Below are 16,591 nucleotides of genomic sequence, written 5' to 3' on the forward strand. Positions count from 1 at the left end.
TTTTTTTGTTTCTGCACTAAAAACCAACCGCAGATAAAACTGGTGACTTCTGTGTTCACCCTGAAAATACTGACATAATTATGCAACACTTCAATACTTCTGTCAAACTTTCAAAATGACAAAAAAGTAAGAAAAAAAAAATATATATATATATATATATATACAATGAGATAAAAATAATGACACCCTGTAAACTTTAGATTTAACGTTTTAAAAAGTGATATATGTTATTTAAATATATGTTTTCTGTAAGTCTGTTAATGCACTTGTGTTAATCTCAAAAAGAGGAAGGAAGACTTTGATGTGATATCTTCACGGTATTTGTCTATCATTTTGATAATTCTTTCCTCTTCAGCATTCGCCTTGGCTTTTTAGAAAGACTGTTGTTCGTTTGGTGGTGAGGTTTATTTTTAATATTTTAAAAATTGCTTTTATGCAGTTGCTGTGAAAAAGCAGATGCAATCAATTAATTAATTTTATGAGTAGAAACTAAAGGACCACAAGAGCCATGTTTCCAGAAACTGGATGCATCTTTATGGGTTTCATTCTCTACATGTCAGGTACGAACAATTGTAAGTATCTTATTTTTTACAACACTAAGTTATACACACATGTGTAACAGGTATCAAACAAAAATTCAATTGTCAGATGTAAATTAGAATAAAAATAATTCAAAACTCAGGGAATGAAAACAATTTTTTACACATGTAGGACTCAAATTACACAATTGTGTAATTGTAGGATTAGTATGTATCCTAATATTTACACATCAGACTATATGATTAATGTCTAATAACATCTTTCATTCAAGGGGTTTATGGACAATATGGACCGGGAGTGAACAGCATCTGTGCTTTAAAAGGTTTATCAGTGGATCTGCCCTGCTCCCGTAAACTTACTTCAAACCCAAAATGGTACATTCGACACAGCAATGACGATTATGTCTGGAAAGAGCTGTATGCAGATGGAGAGAATACACTATATAATTTGACTGAAGAGAGTAACTTCACTTTAAGGATCAACAACCTGAGTGAAAGTGATACTAAATTTTACTGCTGCAAAGAAAATACAGATGACGATTTTTACTGCAAGTCCAAAAGAACTGAGCTCTATGTTACAGGTACAGACACTGCCATTTATTTATCGTTATTATTGTTGACTAGCATCAGCTAATGGATTATTGTTTTAAACACGCAATCATCTCAGACCTGCAGGTGAAGGTGATTCCCACCACAGAGAATCAGACAGTAACACTGATGTGCAGCACCAGCTGTGCTCTGACTGAAACACCTGCAGCCTACATCTGGTACAAGAACAGAGAGTTTCTCTATGAGGACTGGTCTCCCTGGTACCAAGAGCTGGTCCACAGTGAGGAAGGAGTCACATACTCCTGTGCTATCAAAGGCTACGAGGATCTCAGAGCACCTGACGTCTCAGTGGGTGAGGGGTGATATCACAAAATCTTTGGCTTCATATGTTGCACATGTAGGAAACACTTAACAACACTCAACCAGAACTAAATTGTATTTAATGTTCAACATTTATTTTAAACCAGATTCTGTCTCATCAACCTGCTTCACTGTGACCTACGCTAAAGGGAGAATGTGTTCTTATCAGCAGAAATCAGAGGATGAATCCTGCTCCATCACATATCCTACAGGTTCAGTCTTTACAAACCTCCACAGATACACATACACACCACACACATCACAGAAAATAAAACATGTTTTTGTCGTCTCCCAACAGAAGTATATGTCGTAGAGACTCCTATAGGGACGTCCTTAAAGCTGAGCTGCAACAGCAGCTGTCTCATGGTTGACCCTCAAACTGCCTATAGGTGGCACTGGAACAAAGAATTATTGACTGTTTGTGAGAAGCAAGACATAATAAGTTTTGATACTCATTCTGAAACCGTCTCCTGTGCTGTAAAGGGTCATGAAGACCTGTTCTCAGATGAAATCTGTGAGTATGAACCATCTTATGGGTGTTTTTAACTTATAGAACAGGGCACTTGTATCATTAGTATACATGATTATAGGGGAGTAAGAAACCTTTGAATAATATTCATACCAGTGAAGGTGGATAACAGACAACAGATCAGCATCTGGTGTTTTTACTCATTTTCTTTTTACTTTGACAGCAAATGACAGAAGTGATAGAAACTGAGGAGCGAGGTCATTTACTAAAGGTCACCTGGTTAATTACATGGCCAGCATGTTAAAAGCTCTGGAGTTCCCAGTTAATAAATAAAGTCAAATCCAAGGTCTCCGATGTCCATTAAACTTATCATATGTGCTTAGACAAGTGTTGGTGTTCGACTTGCTGGATTTGTAAAGATTGTACAGCTGTAACTAAAAGGTTCCACTCTGAATTTCAGGCACTGATAACAACTCATGTTGGACGGTGAATTATCCCAGCAGGAGAATCTGTGCTCTGGAAGGTTCATCTGTGAACATTTCAAGTAATTACTATGTCAATGGCCAGAACACCAGAACTAAAAAATGGCATAAAATAAAGAGACATGGTGAGGTCACAGATGGAGGTTTGACTGAGGATGATAATAGAGTGGAGAAATATGATAACATGAAAGACGAGCACACGCTGACAATACATGAGCTGAAGAAGAGCGACTCAGGAGAATATGCATTTGTGTTCAACAACTTTGAAGTCTGGAAACCATTTCATGTACCTGGGGTGATTTTATTAGTCACAGGTAATTCGTATTCTTAAATAAGCGAATATGTTTTTTTAAAGAAAGAATTAGTTTTGTTCACCATATTCCTGCAGGTGATAATCACTAATGTCAGTGCAAGACAGTTTAAGGCTGCTTCACTTTTCATGAGATAGCACTTGGATCATACTGATGTATTTTTGTATGAACACAATCTGATATTATTTATGATATAAAACTCAGTTTTCAAAATGTGCCTGACACTTGCTCAAATGCATTCGGCATTTTGCTTTGGTTGATTTAAATTCCCATGTATCTTATATGATCTCTAAAATAAATTATATTCAATTTAAGCACATAAATGCTTAAATGATGTCTAACCATCTTTCAGGCCTGAAAGTGACAATGGCTCCTTCTGCAGAGGTGACAGAAGGTCAGAGAGTCACACTGACCTGCAGCACCAGCTGTCCTCTGACTGACAACAACATCTACATTTGGTACTTGAACGGTCGACGTCTGACGCTGCCAGAGAGCCCAAACAAACACCTGATTCTAGACCCAGTCGGCTTTCAGCATGCAGGGAACTACTCCTGTGTGGTCCCAACTCCCCAAAACATCAGTTCATCTGAGGAGAACCTCACTGTCAATGGTGAGTGTGTGCTGTTACATTCGAATTGAATAGTTGTCAAATTTCACCCAGGCTGTAATCAGAGTCTCCTTTCACGTAAAAATGCACATATGACTTTTCAGCTAAATAGATTCTATAACTAACTGTATTTAACTTGTAACTCACATCACACATCGACCTCTTTCCAGCTCGAGATAAATCCGTACTGATAATGAATGCAGTAAGGCTGACTTTGCTGTCATTTCTACTTCCTGGTGCTCCATTAATACTCTGTCTGTGGATGAGGTAATTGTTTTAATTTTTATAGTTATATTCAAAGTCTTCTTGATTTTAGACATTAATTTGCATAATATGAATAAAATCCAGGAAGAAAAAAAGTCTGACCTCCACTGTTGTACGAACTGGACAGGTGAGTACAAAACTTTATATGTGGAGATTGGTGTGTGTGTGTGTGTGTGTGTGTCCTCTCAGTCATCTGTTTTCTCTGTCCTGAAGATGGAGATGCTGTATGAGACAATCGCTCTCCCCCCCAAGGATCCTGAAGCAAAGGCAGGACCAGCAGGGCAGCAGGAAAACACAACTGGCAGAGCAAAGATGTAAACATTTAACCTCATCCTTTGTTTCATTTACTTCCTGTTTCATAGGAGCCAGTTCAGTTTTCACACGTATTCACACATTCACAGTCCCGGAGCCACTGACAGAAAAGAAAGATCCCCGAGTTTTAAAATGGTTTTTAGGGACCACAAGTAGATTTTGACCTGATGACCTCAATGCTCTAGAGGAACCATAAGGAGTCAGCAGGTCAGAGACGTAATCAGGAGTCTTGTCATGAAGGGCTCTATAAGTGAGCACCAGAAAGTTTTTATTCAATTCTATATTTTAATGCTAACCAGTGAAGAGAATATAAAACCGGTGTGATGTGGACTCTTCTACTGGTTCCTGTTAACAGCGTCACTGCTGAGTTTTGAACAATCTGAAGGCAATTTCTAACATGTTTGTTAAGACACGTAAAGAGCGAATTACAATAGTCCAAATGGTTGTTCTCGATTGTCCTTAGGTTTGAATGAATTATTGTCTGTCTCTCTGTCAGCTCTGTGATAGACTGGAAACCTGTCCAAGGTCTTTATGCTTCTCACCCAATAAAGCAGAATACAGAATGGATGTATTTCAAATGTAATGAATTCATATTCTTGTTTTTCTGTTGTTGTTTTTTTGATATAGACTGTGATGTGATCACAGGTCTTTTTATATATTTTTAATACACAGGGAAAAGTTTGTACAAGCACATTTGCTTAAGTCTATATTCAATTGTATTATTGTGTGTGTTTTACTATTATTTCTTTTTTCTGCAAAAACATTAAAGACTAAATAACAACAAGCTGATTTCTATATTAACCTTTTTTCAGAACCAAAACAAACCTATGAATAAAATAAATTGTCATATGTGACATGCAAAACATTCAAGGTTACAAGGTTGAATCATATACTTGAATCGTAGTCAAGTTTATGATTCAAGTATAATTTGCCATTGATGGTCAGAAACATTAGGGATTTCTACAGTTTCTAAAGTCTTTCTTGCAGCAGAACATGTCGGCTAAGACAGGACTTAGAAATTAGGCTCCACACGTCATCAAAATACGCAGACAATGCAAATGCTGTGAAATCAAATGCCAGAGACTACCAACTTCTCCTCCTGCAAAACAATAACTGCCTTGAAGAGACTCTCATTGCCAAAAGGGAGTGTGGCTTTAAATTGTGACTGAATGTATAAAACCCATTCAAACTTACAAATCAAACAAATGTTAAACATTTTAAATACTTTAGAACATAAACTCCACAATATTCCCAATGTATGTGTTACAGATACAAAGCACATTCTCAGGGTTTGTCTTTAAATCCATAGTGTTTTTCCAATCTAAGCCAACCTGTGTGCAGTAAAACTGGCTTTCGTTTTGTCTTCACCAGATTCACTTCCTAGTTTGGACTTTTATTTTGTAGCTCCTTTCCCCACTTCCTGCTCCGTAGTTAATTCCGCCATCTTCACCAGTCATTATCAACTCTGATTATTTTCACCTGTTCATTTGTCTATTTGTAGCCAGCTCTCTCCACAGACCCTGGCCAGGTTCTCGGCCTTCCTTCCTGCTGTGTGTCCAGTTCCTGATTCTAGGTCAAGGACTCTGTTAGGTGATTTCTTTGGTCTGAGGTTCGGTTTATTGTGTTCCCTGATGTAGTACGCACAGTTTGACTAATCGTTTATTCCTGTTTTTGGTTTGTGTGTACGCTCTCTGTGTCGGCTCTCCCCTAGTAGTTGTATTTGTCTTATTTTGAGTCTTAGGTAGTCGGGTCTGTCTTTGGTTACATCCCTTAAGTCAATATGTGTAGTAAACCGGTTACTCCTGAACCTGTTCCTAGGTTGGCTGACACACCGCCTGTTCCTGTCCTATTGTAGCTCCAGACGCCGGCCCCCTGCCCGGCCCCCTGAGGGCTTCATCCTGCGGTCTCCAGTACTTCCTCTGGCTCCCTTCCTCAGCCTGCCTGCCTGAACCCCCTTATTTCCTTCTCAGGGTTTCTCATCTGGACTGTCTGCTTCCACCCATAGATTTGCCCAAGCCCGCCTCCAGACCCCGTCCACCCAACTCTGTCCCTTCCGTCAAGATGTGCAGTAGGGCCCAGTTTTGGGGTTTTGGTTACATTGTCTGTACTGTTTTTCCTTCTAGCAGTAACTGTTGGACTTCTTCCCCCTCCTGCTGTTTATTATAAAGTTTACTTTGTCTGTTATAGTCCCTCTCTCCGTGGTTGCATTTGGGTCTAACTTTAATACAAATCCTGAGAGTGGTAGAGGATGACTCCTCTCATGTCACTTTGGACACTTTAGACACATATTGGAGCGGCCCATGTCCAACCCCCATTGCTCACAAGTGACTCAGACCTGTGTATTTCTTTTCATATAATTATTTGATTAATATGTGATGTCCAACAATGTGACCACAGTTGTCATATTGGAGGTTACGTGTTTTCTTTTAGCTTCTCACCTCTTTGTGCATGTGCTCATTGCCTGTTGACATTAGCCAGGTAAGCGTATTGCGTCACTTCCTGTTTCTGCACACTCTTGGGTTTCTACCCCAGGACTGTTTACTGATTAATTGCAGCTCTTATTTTACTTAAATAAGTGATTTCTTCACACAAGAATTAATACTTGAGTCGTAACATTGTGTATCACACAAGCACCTGCTCTTGTAAAACATAACCAGCTAAAGTTTACAAAATTCCACATTTCACCTTTTATTAGCTTCGTTAGCTTAGCAGCTATCCGTTAGCAATGGCTTCTCTGTCTCGCTCTGTCTCTCCTTCTCTCACTTGCTCGGTGTGTCTCATGTTCCGTTTTTCCTCTGCCTCCTTAATAATGGTATATTTAATAAGTGTTACCGAGCAGCCGGGAAGCCAGTCCGGCTGGGTGACGGTTCGTAAGAGATCTAATGCTAAACAGACACCCAAGGTTCACCACCAATTGGCAGCTCTATAGTCTGAAACGTGAAGTTAGACTCCAGCGGCCGTAGTCAAATGTCTTCCTGGGGCCAGAGCGGGCGACGTTGAATCATATTTGAAACTCCTGGCTAAACATAAACGTAAATACAGTAAGATTATTATTCACGTGGGAGTTAATGACGCCTGATTACGCAAATCGGAGGTCACTAAAATGAATGTTGAATCGGTGTGTAACTTTGCCAAAACAATGTCGGACTCCGTAATTTTCTATGGACCCCTGCCAAATCTGACCAGTGACGACATGTACACCCGCATGTCGTCATTCAACCGCTGGCTGTCTAGGTGGTGTCCAGCAAACGATGTGGGCTACATAGACAATTGGAAACGTTTTTGGGGAAAACGTAGGCTGATTAGGAGAGATGGCATCCATCCTACTTCAGATGGTGCAGCTTTCTTATCCAGAAATATGGCTGGTTTTATTAGACAACCAAAAGCAGGACGATCCAGAGTTGAGCCTAGGATGCAGAGATCCAGTCCTACACGCCTCTCTGCCGTATCCTTACAACCGTCACCCCCCCACAACTCCCACATACATACAGAGACTGCGTCTGTTCCCCGACCAACTAAATTACATAAACTAAAAACGACAACGAGAGGAGTTACTAATGATAACCTAATAAGTTAAAACTACTCCTCTTAACAAAACCCCAAAACTATGAAATGTGGATTATTAAATATCAGATTTCTCTCTTCTAAATCTCTGTTAGTAAATGACTTGATAAATGATCATCAAGTCGATTTATTTTGTCTCAACTTGGTTGCAGCAGGAAGAATATGTCAGTTTAAATGAGTCAACCCCCCCAAGTCATATTAATTATCATGTTCCTAGAAGCACAGGCAGAGGTGGACGAGTTGCAGCAATCTTCCATTCTAGCTTATCAATAAACCCTAAACCTCAACATAGTTATAACTCATTTGAGAGCCTTACTCTTGACCTTTCACACCCAAACTGGAAAACTCAAAAACCACTATTTGTTATCATGTACCGTCCTCCAGTCCCTTACTCAGAGATTTTGATTGAATTTTCTGATTTTTCTATCTGATTTAGTGCTTAGTACAGATAAAGTCATTATAGTGGGTGACTTTAACATTCATGTAGATGCTGACAGTAACTGCCTGAGCACTGCGTTTAATTCATTATTAGATTTAACTTTTTTTTTCCCAAAATGTAAATAAACCCACTCACTGTTTTAGTCACACGTCAGACCTGATGGAATTGAAGCGGATAATTTAACAATATTTCCGCTCAACTATCTCTCTCTGCTAGAATCATCGGTAAGGCCCCAATCCCTGTTAGACTGCTTTTTACCCATAGATCTCTCTGAGCTACCTTCAATTATTACCTCATCTAAACCAACAACCTGTCTGCTAGACCCTATTCCAACTAAGCTGCTCAAGGAAGCTTTACCTTTAATAGAAACGTTCATATTAGATATCATCAATCTATATTGAGAAACCTGATTTGTACCACAGGCCTATAAGGGAGCTGTAATTAAACCACTACTTAAAAATCCCTGTCTTGACCTTTTAGGCAATTACAGACCAATATCTAATCTCCCCTTTATTTCTAAAATAATTGAAAAAGTAGTTGCAAAACTATTATTTGATCACCTTTTATAGGAATAATTTGTATGAAGACTTTAAGTCAGGGTTTAGAGATCATCCTAGTACAGAAGCTGCACTGGTAAAAGTCACCAACGATCTTCTCATGGCCTCAGATAATGGACTCGTCTCTATACTTGTTTTGTTAAATCTTAGTGCTGCATTCGACAGTATTGATCACAACATTTTATTACAGAGACTGGAACATGAAATTGGGATTAAAGGAACTGCACTAGGTTGGTTTAAATCTTATGTATCTGATAGATTTCAATTTGTTAATGATGAATCCTCCATGCACACAAAGGTTAGCTATGGAGTTCCACAAGGCTCTGTGTTAGGACCAATACTTTTTACTTTATATATGTCTCCTTTAGGCAACATTATTAGAAAACACTATGCTGATGATACCCAGCTATATTTATCTATGGAACCAGATAAAAATAATCAGTTAATAAAGCTTCAAGCAGCACTACAAGGGATAAAGTCCAGGATGTTTTTTACTTCTAAACTCAGACAAAACTGAAGTCAAAGTATTTGGGCCCACAAATATATTGTTACTCTAGATGGCATAAGTCTGGCCTCCAGTACTACTGCAAGGAACCTTGGAGTTATTTTTGACCAGGATTTGTCCTTTACCTCACATATAAAACAAATCTCTAGAACAGCCTTCTTCCACCTACGGAACATTGCCAAAATTAGGAGCATTCTGTCTCAAAGTGATGCTGAAAAACTGGTCCATGCATTTGTTACTTCTAGGTTGGACTACTGTAATTCCCTACTTTCAGGATGCCCCAGTAACTCACTAAAGAGCCTGCAATGAATCCAAAATGCTGCAGCAAGACTGCTGACTGGATCTAGCAAGAGATCATATTTCACCTTCACTAGCTTCTCTCCATTGGCTTCCCATTAAATCTAGAATAGAATTTAAAACCCTGCTTCTTACATATAAAGCTCTGAATGGTCAGGCTCCATCATATATAGAAGACCTCATAGCACCATATCATCCCAGTAGACCACTTCCATCTTAGAATGCAGACCTTCTTGTGGTTCCCAGAAATTCCAAAGGTAGAATTAGAGGCAGAACCTTTAGCTATCAAGCTCCTCTACTGTGGAACCAGCTCCCAGTTCGGATTTGGAAAGCAAACACCCTCTCTACTTTTAAGTCCAGGCTTAAAACCTTCCTCTTTAATAAAGCATATAGTTTATTATAGTTTTGCTGCCATAGGCTTAGACTGCTGGGGGACCCACCACCCCGATGCATTGAGCTCCTTTCCTCCTCTTGACCCTCTCTTTCCTCTCATCCCACAATTGTCACAACTGTATGTCATTAACTCTGTGTGTTTTCTCCCATAGTTGTCTTCGTCCTTCTGTCTCCCTCTCTCTCCCTTTCTGCAGGTGTCCCTGGCTTTAAAGCTGTGTGTCTTCCCGCGTACAGCTACTGGTTCTACCAACCTGCCCGTTGTTTTTTTTGTTGCTCTTTTCTTTTCTCTCTCCATTTTCCACTCGCCCCAACCGGTCAAGGCAGATGGCTGCTCACCCTGAGCCTGGTTCTGCTGGAGGTTTCTTCCGTTAAAGGGAGTTTTCCCTCTCCACTGTTGCCTATGACTTGCTCCAGGGGGAATTGTTGGGTTCTCTCTATACATCTTTATAATCTTGACTTTATTCTGTAAAGTGACCTGAGATGACTTTGTTGTGAATTGGTGCTATATAAATAAAGTTGAATTGAATTGAATTAGTCAGTCAGTGTTGGCATCTCGTAGGTTGGCAGAAATTAAAACCAAAACTGTCAACAACAGAAACAGAGCTAAATAGGTAGATGGTGAAGACTTGTTCGATTTATAGAGTGAAGCTTCTGTTGGAGCTGGAAAACCTCAGAACCAAGCAGTTTTTGAAGAAATGTGCACAACTTGACTTTTGCACATGTGAAGTTGTTGTAATTGTACACACACGACTTACTTTTCAGGTTAATTCATTCACATTCATGTCAGTTTAAGACAACAACTGTGTGCTCAATAAAGCTGGATACAAGTCCATTACAAACAGGAACTTTTAACAAAAACAGGTTGTGGCCAGCAAAACAATCAGAATGAAGCATTATATCAGTTATTGGAAATGTAGCCTTAGATCTGTTTGTCATGTTACTTTGCATGTAAGTTGTAATATTACCAATGGTGCACTTTACAGTTTTCCCTTTCATTCACCAATACACACACTGAGAAAATTTACAAAGTGCCCTTTATTTCTGTTTGGTCCGGTTGATATAGAGCCAGTAGTAAACAGATGATTCTCATATTAGAGTGTTAGAAGTGAGACGACATCCAAAGTTTTTCTTTATTTAATTATATTTTTCTGCACTGAAAACCAACCACAGATAAGACTTTTGACTGCTCTGCTGTTGTCCTCACAACACGGACAATATTGTGTAACGGTTTAAAAAATTTTTAAATGGTCAAAATGGCAAAAAGTTTTTTAACAATGTGTGACAATGAAATAAAAGCAAAGACAGCCTGTAGATTGAGATGTTACATTTCAAAACATAATATTAAATGTTAAATGTCTGTAAGTCTGTTAATGCACTTGTGTTAATCTCAAAAAGAGGAAGGAAGACTTTGATGTGATATCTTCACGGTATTTGTCTATCATTTTGATAATTCTTTCCTCTTCAGCATTCGCCTTGGCTTTTTAGAAAGACTGTTGTTGGTTTGGTGGTGAGGTTTATTTTTAATATTTTAAAAATTGCTTTTATGCAGTTGCTGTGAAAAAGCAGTTGCAATCAATTCATTAATTTTATGAGTAAAAACTAAATGACCACAAGAGCCATGTTTCCAGAAACTGGATGCATCTTTATGGGTTTCATTCTCTACATGTCAGGTATGAAGAATTGTAAGTATCTTATATTTACAACACTGAGTTATACACACGAGTAACAGGTATCAAACAAGAATTCAATTTTCATATATAAATTAGAATAAAAATAATTAAAAACTCAGGGAATGAAAACAATTTTTTACACATGTAGGATTCAAATTTTGTTAAACTACTGTTTGTTGATTAAAGAAAGAATATATTTGACGCCTGGTGGTTTGAAAATTGAGGTGGGATATGGGAACATTTTATTGCTTACAATGCAGTTTGCGGTGTGGGGCCACGTAGCTGTAGACAGTGTGCCATGCTCACCCCTGTCCACCACATGTAGGATTAGTACGTATCCTAATATTTACATATCAGACTATATGATTAATGTCTAATAACATCTTTCATTAAAGGGGTTTATGGACAATATGGACCAATGTATCCGGGCGTGAACAGCATCTGTGCTTTAAAAGGTTTATCAGTGGATCTGCCCTGCTCCCGTAAACTGACTTCAAACCCAAAATGGTACATTCGACACAGCAATAACACCGATTATGTCTGGAAAGAGCTGTATGCAGATGGAGAGAATACAGTATATAATTTGACTGAAGAGAGTAACTTCACTTTAAGGATCAACAATCTGAGTGAAAGTGATACTAAATTTTACTGCTGCAAAGAAAATACAGATGCCAGTTATTACTGCGATTCCAAAAGAACTGAGCTCTATGTTACAGGTACAGACACTGCCATTTATTTATCGTTATTATTGTTGACTAGCATCAGCTAATGGATTATTGTTTTAAACACGCAATCATCTCAGACCTGCAGGTGAAGGTGATTCCCACCACAGAGAATCAGACAGTAACACTGATGTGCAGCACCAGCTGTGCTCTGACTGAAACACCTGCAGCCTACATCTGGTACAAGAACAGAGAGTTTCTCTATGAGGACTGGTCTCCCTGGTACCAAGAGCTGGTCCACAGTGAGGAAGGAGTCACATACTCCTGTGCTATCAAAGGCTACGAGGATCTCAGAGCACCTGACGTCTCAGTGGGTGAGGGGTGATATCACAAAATCTTTGGCTTCATATGTTGCACATGTAGGAAACACTTAACAACAGTCAACCAGAACTACATTGTATTTAATGTTCAACATTTATTTTAAACCAGATTCTGTCTCATCAACCTGCTTCACTGTGACCTACGCTAAAGGGAGAATGTGTTCTTATCAGCAGAAATCAGAGGATGAATCCTGCTCCATCACATATCCTACAGGTTCAGTCTTTACAAACCTCCACAGATACACATACACACCACACACATCACAGAAAATAAAACATGTTTTTGTCGTCTCCCAACAGAAGTATATGTCATAGAGACTCCTATAGGGACGTCCTTAAAGCTGAGCTGCAACAGCAGCTGTCTCATGGTTGACCCTCAAACTGCCTATAGGTGGCACTGGAACAAAAAAATATTTACTGACTGTGAGAAGCAAGACATGATGAGTTTTTGTAGTCAATCTGAAACCGTCTCCTGTGCTGTAAAGGGTCATGAAGACCTGTTTTCAGATGAAATCTGTGAGTATGAACCAGCTTATGGGTGTTTTTAACTTATAGAACAAGGCACTTGTATCATTAGTATACATGATTATAGGGGAGTAAGAAACCTTTGAATAATATTCATACCAGTGAAGGTGGATAACAGACAACAGATCAGCATCTGGTGTTTTTACTCATTTTCTTTTTACTTTGACAGCAAACGACAGAAGTGATAGAAATTGAGGAGCGAGGTCATTTACTAAAGGTCACCTGGTTAATTACATGGCCAGCATGTTAAAAACTCTGGAGTTCCCAGTTAATAAATAAAGTCAAATCCAAGGTCTCCGATGTCCATTAGACTTATCATATGTGTTGGTGTTCGACTTGCTGGATTTGTAAAGATTGTACAGCTGTAACTAAAAGGTTCCACTCTGAATTTCAGGCACTGATAACACATTTTGTTGGATGGTGAATTATCCCAGCAGGAGAATCTGTACTCTTGAAGGTTCATCTGTGAACATTTCAAGTGATTACTATTTCAATGGCTGGAGGAACACACCTAAAAAATGGCATAAAATAAAGAGACATGGTGAGGTCACAGATGGAGGTTTGACTGAGGATGATAATAGGGTGGAGAAATATGACAACATGAAAGACGAGCACACGCTGACAATACATGAGCTGAAGAAGAGCGACTCAGGAGAATATGCATTTGTGTTCAACATCTTTGAAGTCTGGACACCATTTCATGTACCTGGGGTGATTTTATTAGTCACAGGTAATTCGTATTCTTAAATAAGTGAATATGTTTTTTTAAAGAAAGAATTAGTTTTATTTACCATATTCCTGCAGATGATAATCACTAATGTCAGTGCAAGACAATTTAAGGCTGCTTCACTTTTCATGAGATAGCACTTGGATCATACTGATGTATTTTTATTGGAAAAACTTGTAATATTTAATATTTGCTGTTTATTTTCATGTCTGAAATGTTACCTGTTAGATGACATTATATGAACACAATCTGATATTATTTATGATATAAAACTCAGTTTTCAAAATGTGCCTGACACTTGCTCAAATGCATTCGGCATTTTGCTTTGGTTGATTTAAATTCCCATGTATCTTATATGATCTCTAAAATAAATTGTATTCAATTTAAGCACATAAATGCTTAAATGATGTCTAACCATCTTTCAGGCCTGAAAGTGACAATGGCTCCTTCTGCAGAGGTGACAGAAGGTCAGAGAGTCACACTGACCTGCAGCACCAGCTGTCCTCTGACTGACAACAACATCTACATTTGGTACTTGAACGGTCGACGTCTGACGCTGCCAGAGAGCCCAAACAAACACCTGATTCTAGACCCAGTCGGCTTTCAGCATGCAGGGAACTACTCCTGTGTGGTCCCAACTCCCCAAAACATCAGTTCATCTGAGGAGAACCTCACTGTCAATGGTGAGTGTGTGCTGTTACATTCGAATTGAATAGTTGTCAAATTTCACCCAGGCTGTAATCAGAGTCTCCTTTCACGTAAAAATGCACATATGACTTTTCAGCTAAATAGATTCTATAACTAACTGTATTTAACTTGTAACTCACATCACACATCGACCTCTTTCCAGCTCGAGAGGCATCAGTACGGATAATGAATGCAGTAAGGCTGACTTTGCTGTCATTTCTACTTCCTGGTGCTCCATTAATACTCTGTCTGTGGATGAGGTAATTGTTTTCATTTTTATAGTTATATTCAATGTCTTCTTGATTTTAGACATTAATTTGCATTATATGAATAAAATCCAGGAAGAAGAAAAGTCTGACCTCCACTGTTGCACAAACTGGACAGGTGAGAACAAAACTTTATATGTGGAAACTGGTGTGTATGTGTGTGCGTGTGTGTGTGTGTGTGAAAATGTCTGTCTTTTTAATTTAGATTTAAGTTGGAAAGACACGACTGGCATATCAATATTCAGTTTTCACACATATTCACACATTCACGGTCTCGGAGCCACTGACTGAAAAGAAAGATCCCCGAGTTTTAAAATGGTTTTTAGGGACCACAAGTAGATTTTGACCTGATGACCTCAATGCTCTAGAGGAGCCATAAGGAGTCAGCAGGTCAGCGATGTAATCAGGAGTCTTGTCATGAAGGGCTCTATAAGTGAGCACCAGAATTTTATAATCAATTCTATATTTGATTGGTAACCAGGAAAGAGAATATAAAACCGGTGTGATGTGGGCTCTTCTACTGGTTCCTGTTAACAGCGTCACTGCTGAGTTTTGAACAATCTGAAGGCAATTTATAACATGTTTGTTAAGATAAGTAAAGAGCGAATTACAATAGTCCAAATGAGATGAGATAAAAGCTGATCATCTCTAAAACTACAGCGGAAAACATTTTCCTCACTTAGAGATTTTCTGTACATGATAAAAGCAGCTTTTGAGTGTCTGACCTAAATTTTGATTTTAGGAAATGGACTGATCAAATACAAATCCGAGGTTCCTGAGGCTCGACTGAACGGAGGAGCCCAAAGACCCGAGTTGTCGCCTGATCTGAGTCTTTTCTCTGTGGACCTTTCATGTTTTCCCAGGGCCTTTTAGGGTTTCCTCCAGTTTCTCCCACAATCCGAACACATCCCCCTTGATTGGTTGTTCTCAATTGTCCTTAGGTTTGAATGAATTATTGTCTGTCTCTCTGTCAGCTCTGTGATAGACTGGAAATCTGTCCAAGGTCTTTATCATATTCTTGTTTTTCTGTTGTTGTTTTTTTGATATAGACTGTGATGTGATCACAGGTCATAAAGTCTTTTTATATATTTTTAATACACAGGGAAAAGTTTGTACAAGCACATTTGCTTAAGTCTATATTCGATTGTATTATTCTGTGTGTTTTACTATTATATCTTCATTCTGCAAAAACATTAAAGACTAAATAACAACAATTTTGAGGTTTTGGTTAAACTCTATGTCTCTCTGGAGCCCCTTACCAGGTTAGCCACTTTATGGAAGCGTGATCCAGACTTTGGCCTTCTTTAGGGGAAGTTTACTCCCAGCCCAGTCACTTCATTTCAGCCTGCTAACCTTCGGTCTGCTCCTGAGCCCATCACCGACATGTACTCTGTCCCTGGTCTTGAGCATGTTTCTGGGGTGGCTGGTGCCCCCATTTTCCTGTGTCAATTCCTTGTTCAACCACAGTCCACGACTTACTTTTCAGGTTAATTCATTCACATTCATGTCAGTTTAAGACAACAACTGTGTGCTCAATAAAGCTGGATACAAGTCCATTACAAACAGGAACCTTTAACAAAAACAGGTTGTGGCCAGCAAAACAATCAGAATGAAGCATTATATCATTTATTGAAAATGTAGCCTTAGATCTGTTTGTCATGTTACTTTGCATGTAAGTTGTAATATTACCAATGGTGCACTTTACAGTTTTCCCTTTCATTCACCAATACACACACTGAGAAAATTTACAAAGTGCCCTTTATTTCTGTTTGGTCCGGTTGATATAGAGCCAGTAGTAAACAGATGATTCTCATATTAGAGTGTTAGAAGTGAGACGACATCCAAAGTTTTTTTCTGCACTAAAAACCCACCGCAGATAAGACTTTTGACTGCTCTGCCGTTGTCCTCACAACACCGACAATATTGTGCAACGGTTTAATATATTTTCAAAATGCCAAAAAGTTTTTTAATAATGTGTGACAATGAGATAAAAGCAAAGACAGCCTGTAGATTGAGATGTTATATT

The 16,591-nt window shown here is 38.8% G+C and overlaps 2 protein-coding genes across 4 annotated transcripts; both read left to right on the forward strand.

Annotated features, from left to right (window-relative positions):
• The first annotated feature begins 348 nt into the window (after nt 1–348).
• Nucleotides 349–4,624, forward strand: LOC137123740 (B-cell receptor CD22-like). 2 transcript variants are annotated; one of them, XM_067497922.1, is made up of 10 exons: nt 349–572; nt 812–1,120; nt 1,207–1,440; nt 1,556–1,660; nt 1,747–1,962; nt 2,378–2,713; nt 3,063–3,320; nt 3,488–3,584; nt 3,666–3,708; nt 3,795–4,624. In XM_067497922.1, the coding sequence occupies exons 1-10, from the start codon at nt 509–511 to the stop codon at nt 3,897–3,899; spliced, it is 1,767 nt and encodes a 588-aa protein (XP_067354023.1). In that variant the 5' UTR covers nt 349–508; the 3' UTR covers nt 3,900–4,624. The 2 variants fall into 2 exon arrangements, with proteins under 2 accessions (XP_067354023.1, XP_067354024.1); XM_067497923.1 differs by having other exon boundaries at nt 349–560.
• A 6,401-nt stretch (nt 4,625–11,025) lies between these two features.
• On the forward strand, nt 11,026–15,816 carry LOC137123742 (B-cell receptor CD22-like). Of its 2 annotated transcripts, none has more exons than XM_067497924.1 (10): nt 11,026–11,330; nt 11,714–12,034; nt 12,121–12,354; nt 12,470–12,574; nt 12,661–12,876; nt 13,280–13,615; nt 14,038–14,295; nt 14,463–14,559; nt 14,641–14,683; nt 15,308–15,816. In XM_067497924.1, the coding sequence occupies exons 1-10, from the start codon at nt 11,252–11,254 to the stop codon at nt 15,317–15,319; spliced, it is 1,701 nt and encodes a 566-aa protein (XP_067354025.1). In that variant the 5' UTR covers nt 11,026–11,251; the 3' UTR covers nt 15,320–15,816. The 2 variants fall into 2 exon arrangements, with proteins under 2 accessions (XP_067354025.1, XP_067354026.1); XM_067497925.1 differs by having other exon boundaries at nt 11,026–11,318.
• The last annotated feature ends 775 nt before the right edge of the window (nt 15,817–16,591 follow it).

The sequence above is a fragment of the Channa argus genome, chromosome 3 (genome assembly GCF_033026475.1).
Source record: "Channa argus isolate prfri chromosome 3, Channa argus male v1.0, whole genome shotgun sequence".
Taxonomy (NCBI): domain Eukaryota; kingdom Metazoa; phylum Chordata; class Actinopteri; order Anabantiformes; family Channidae; genus Channa; species Channa argus.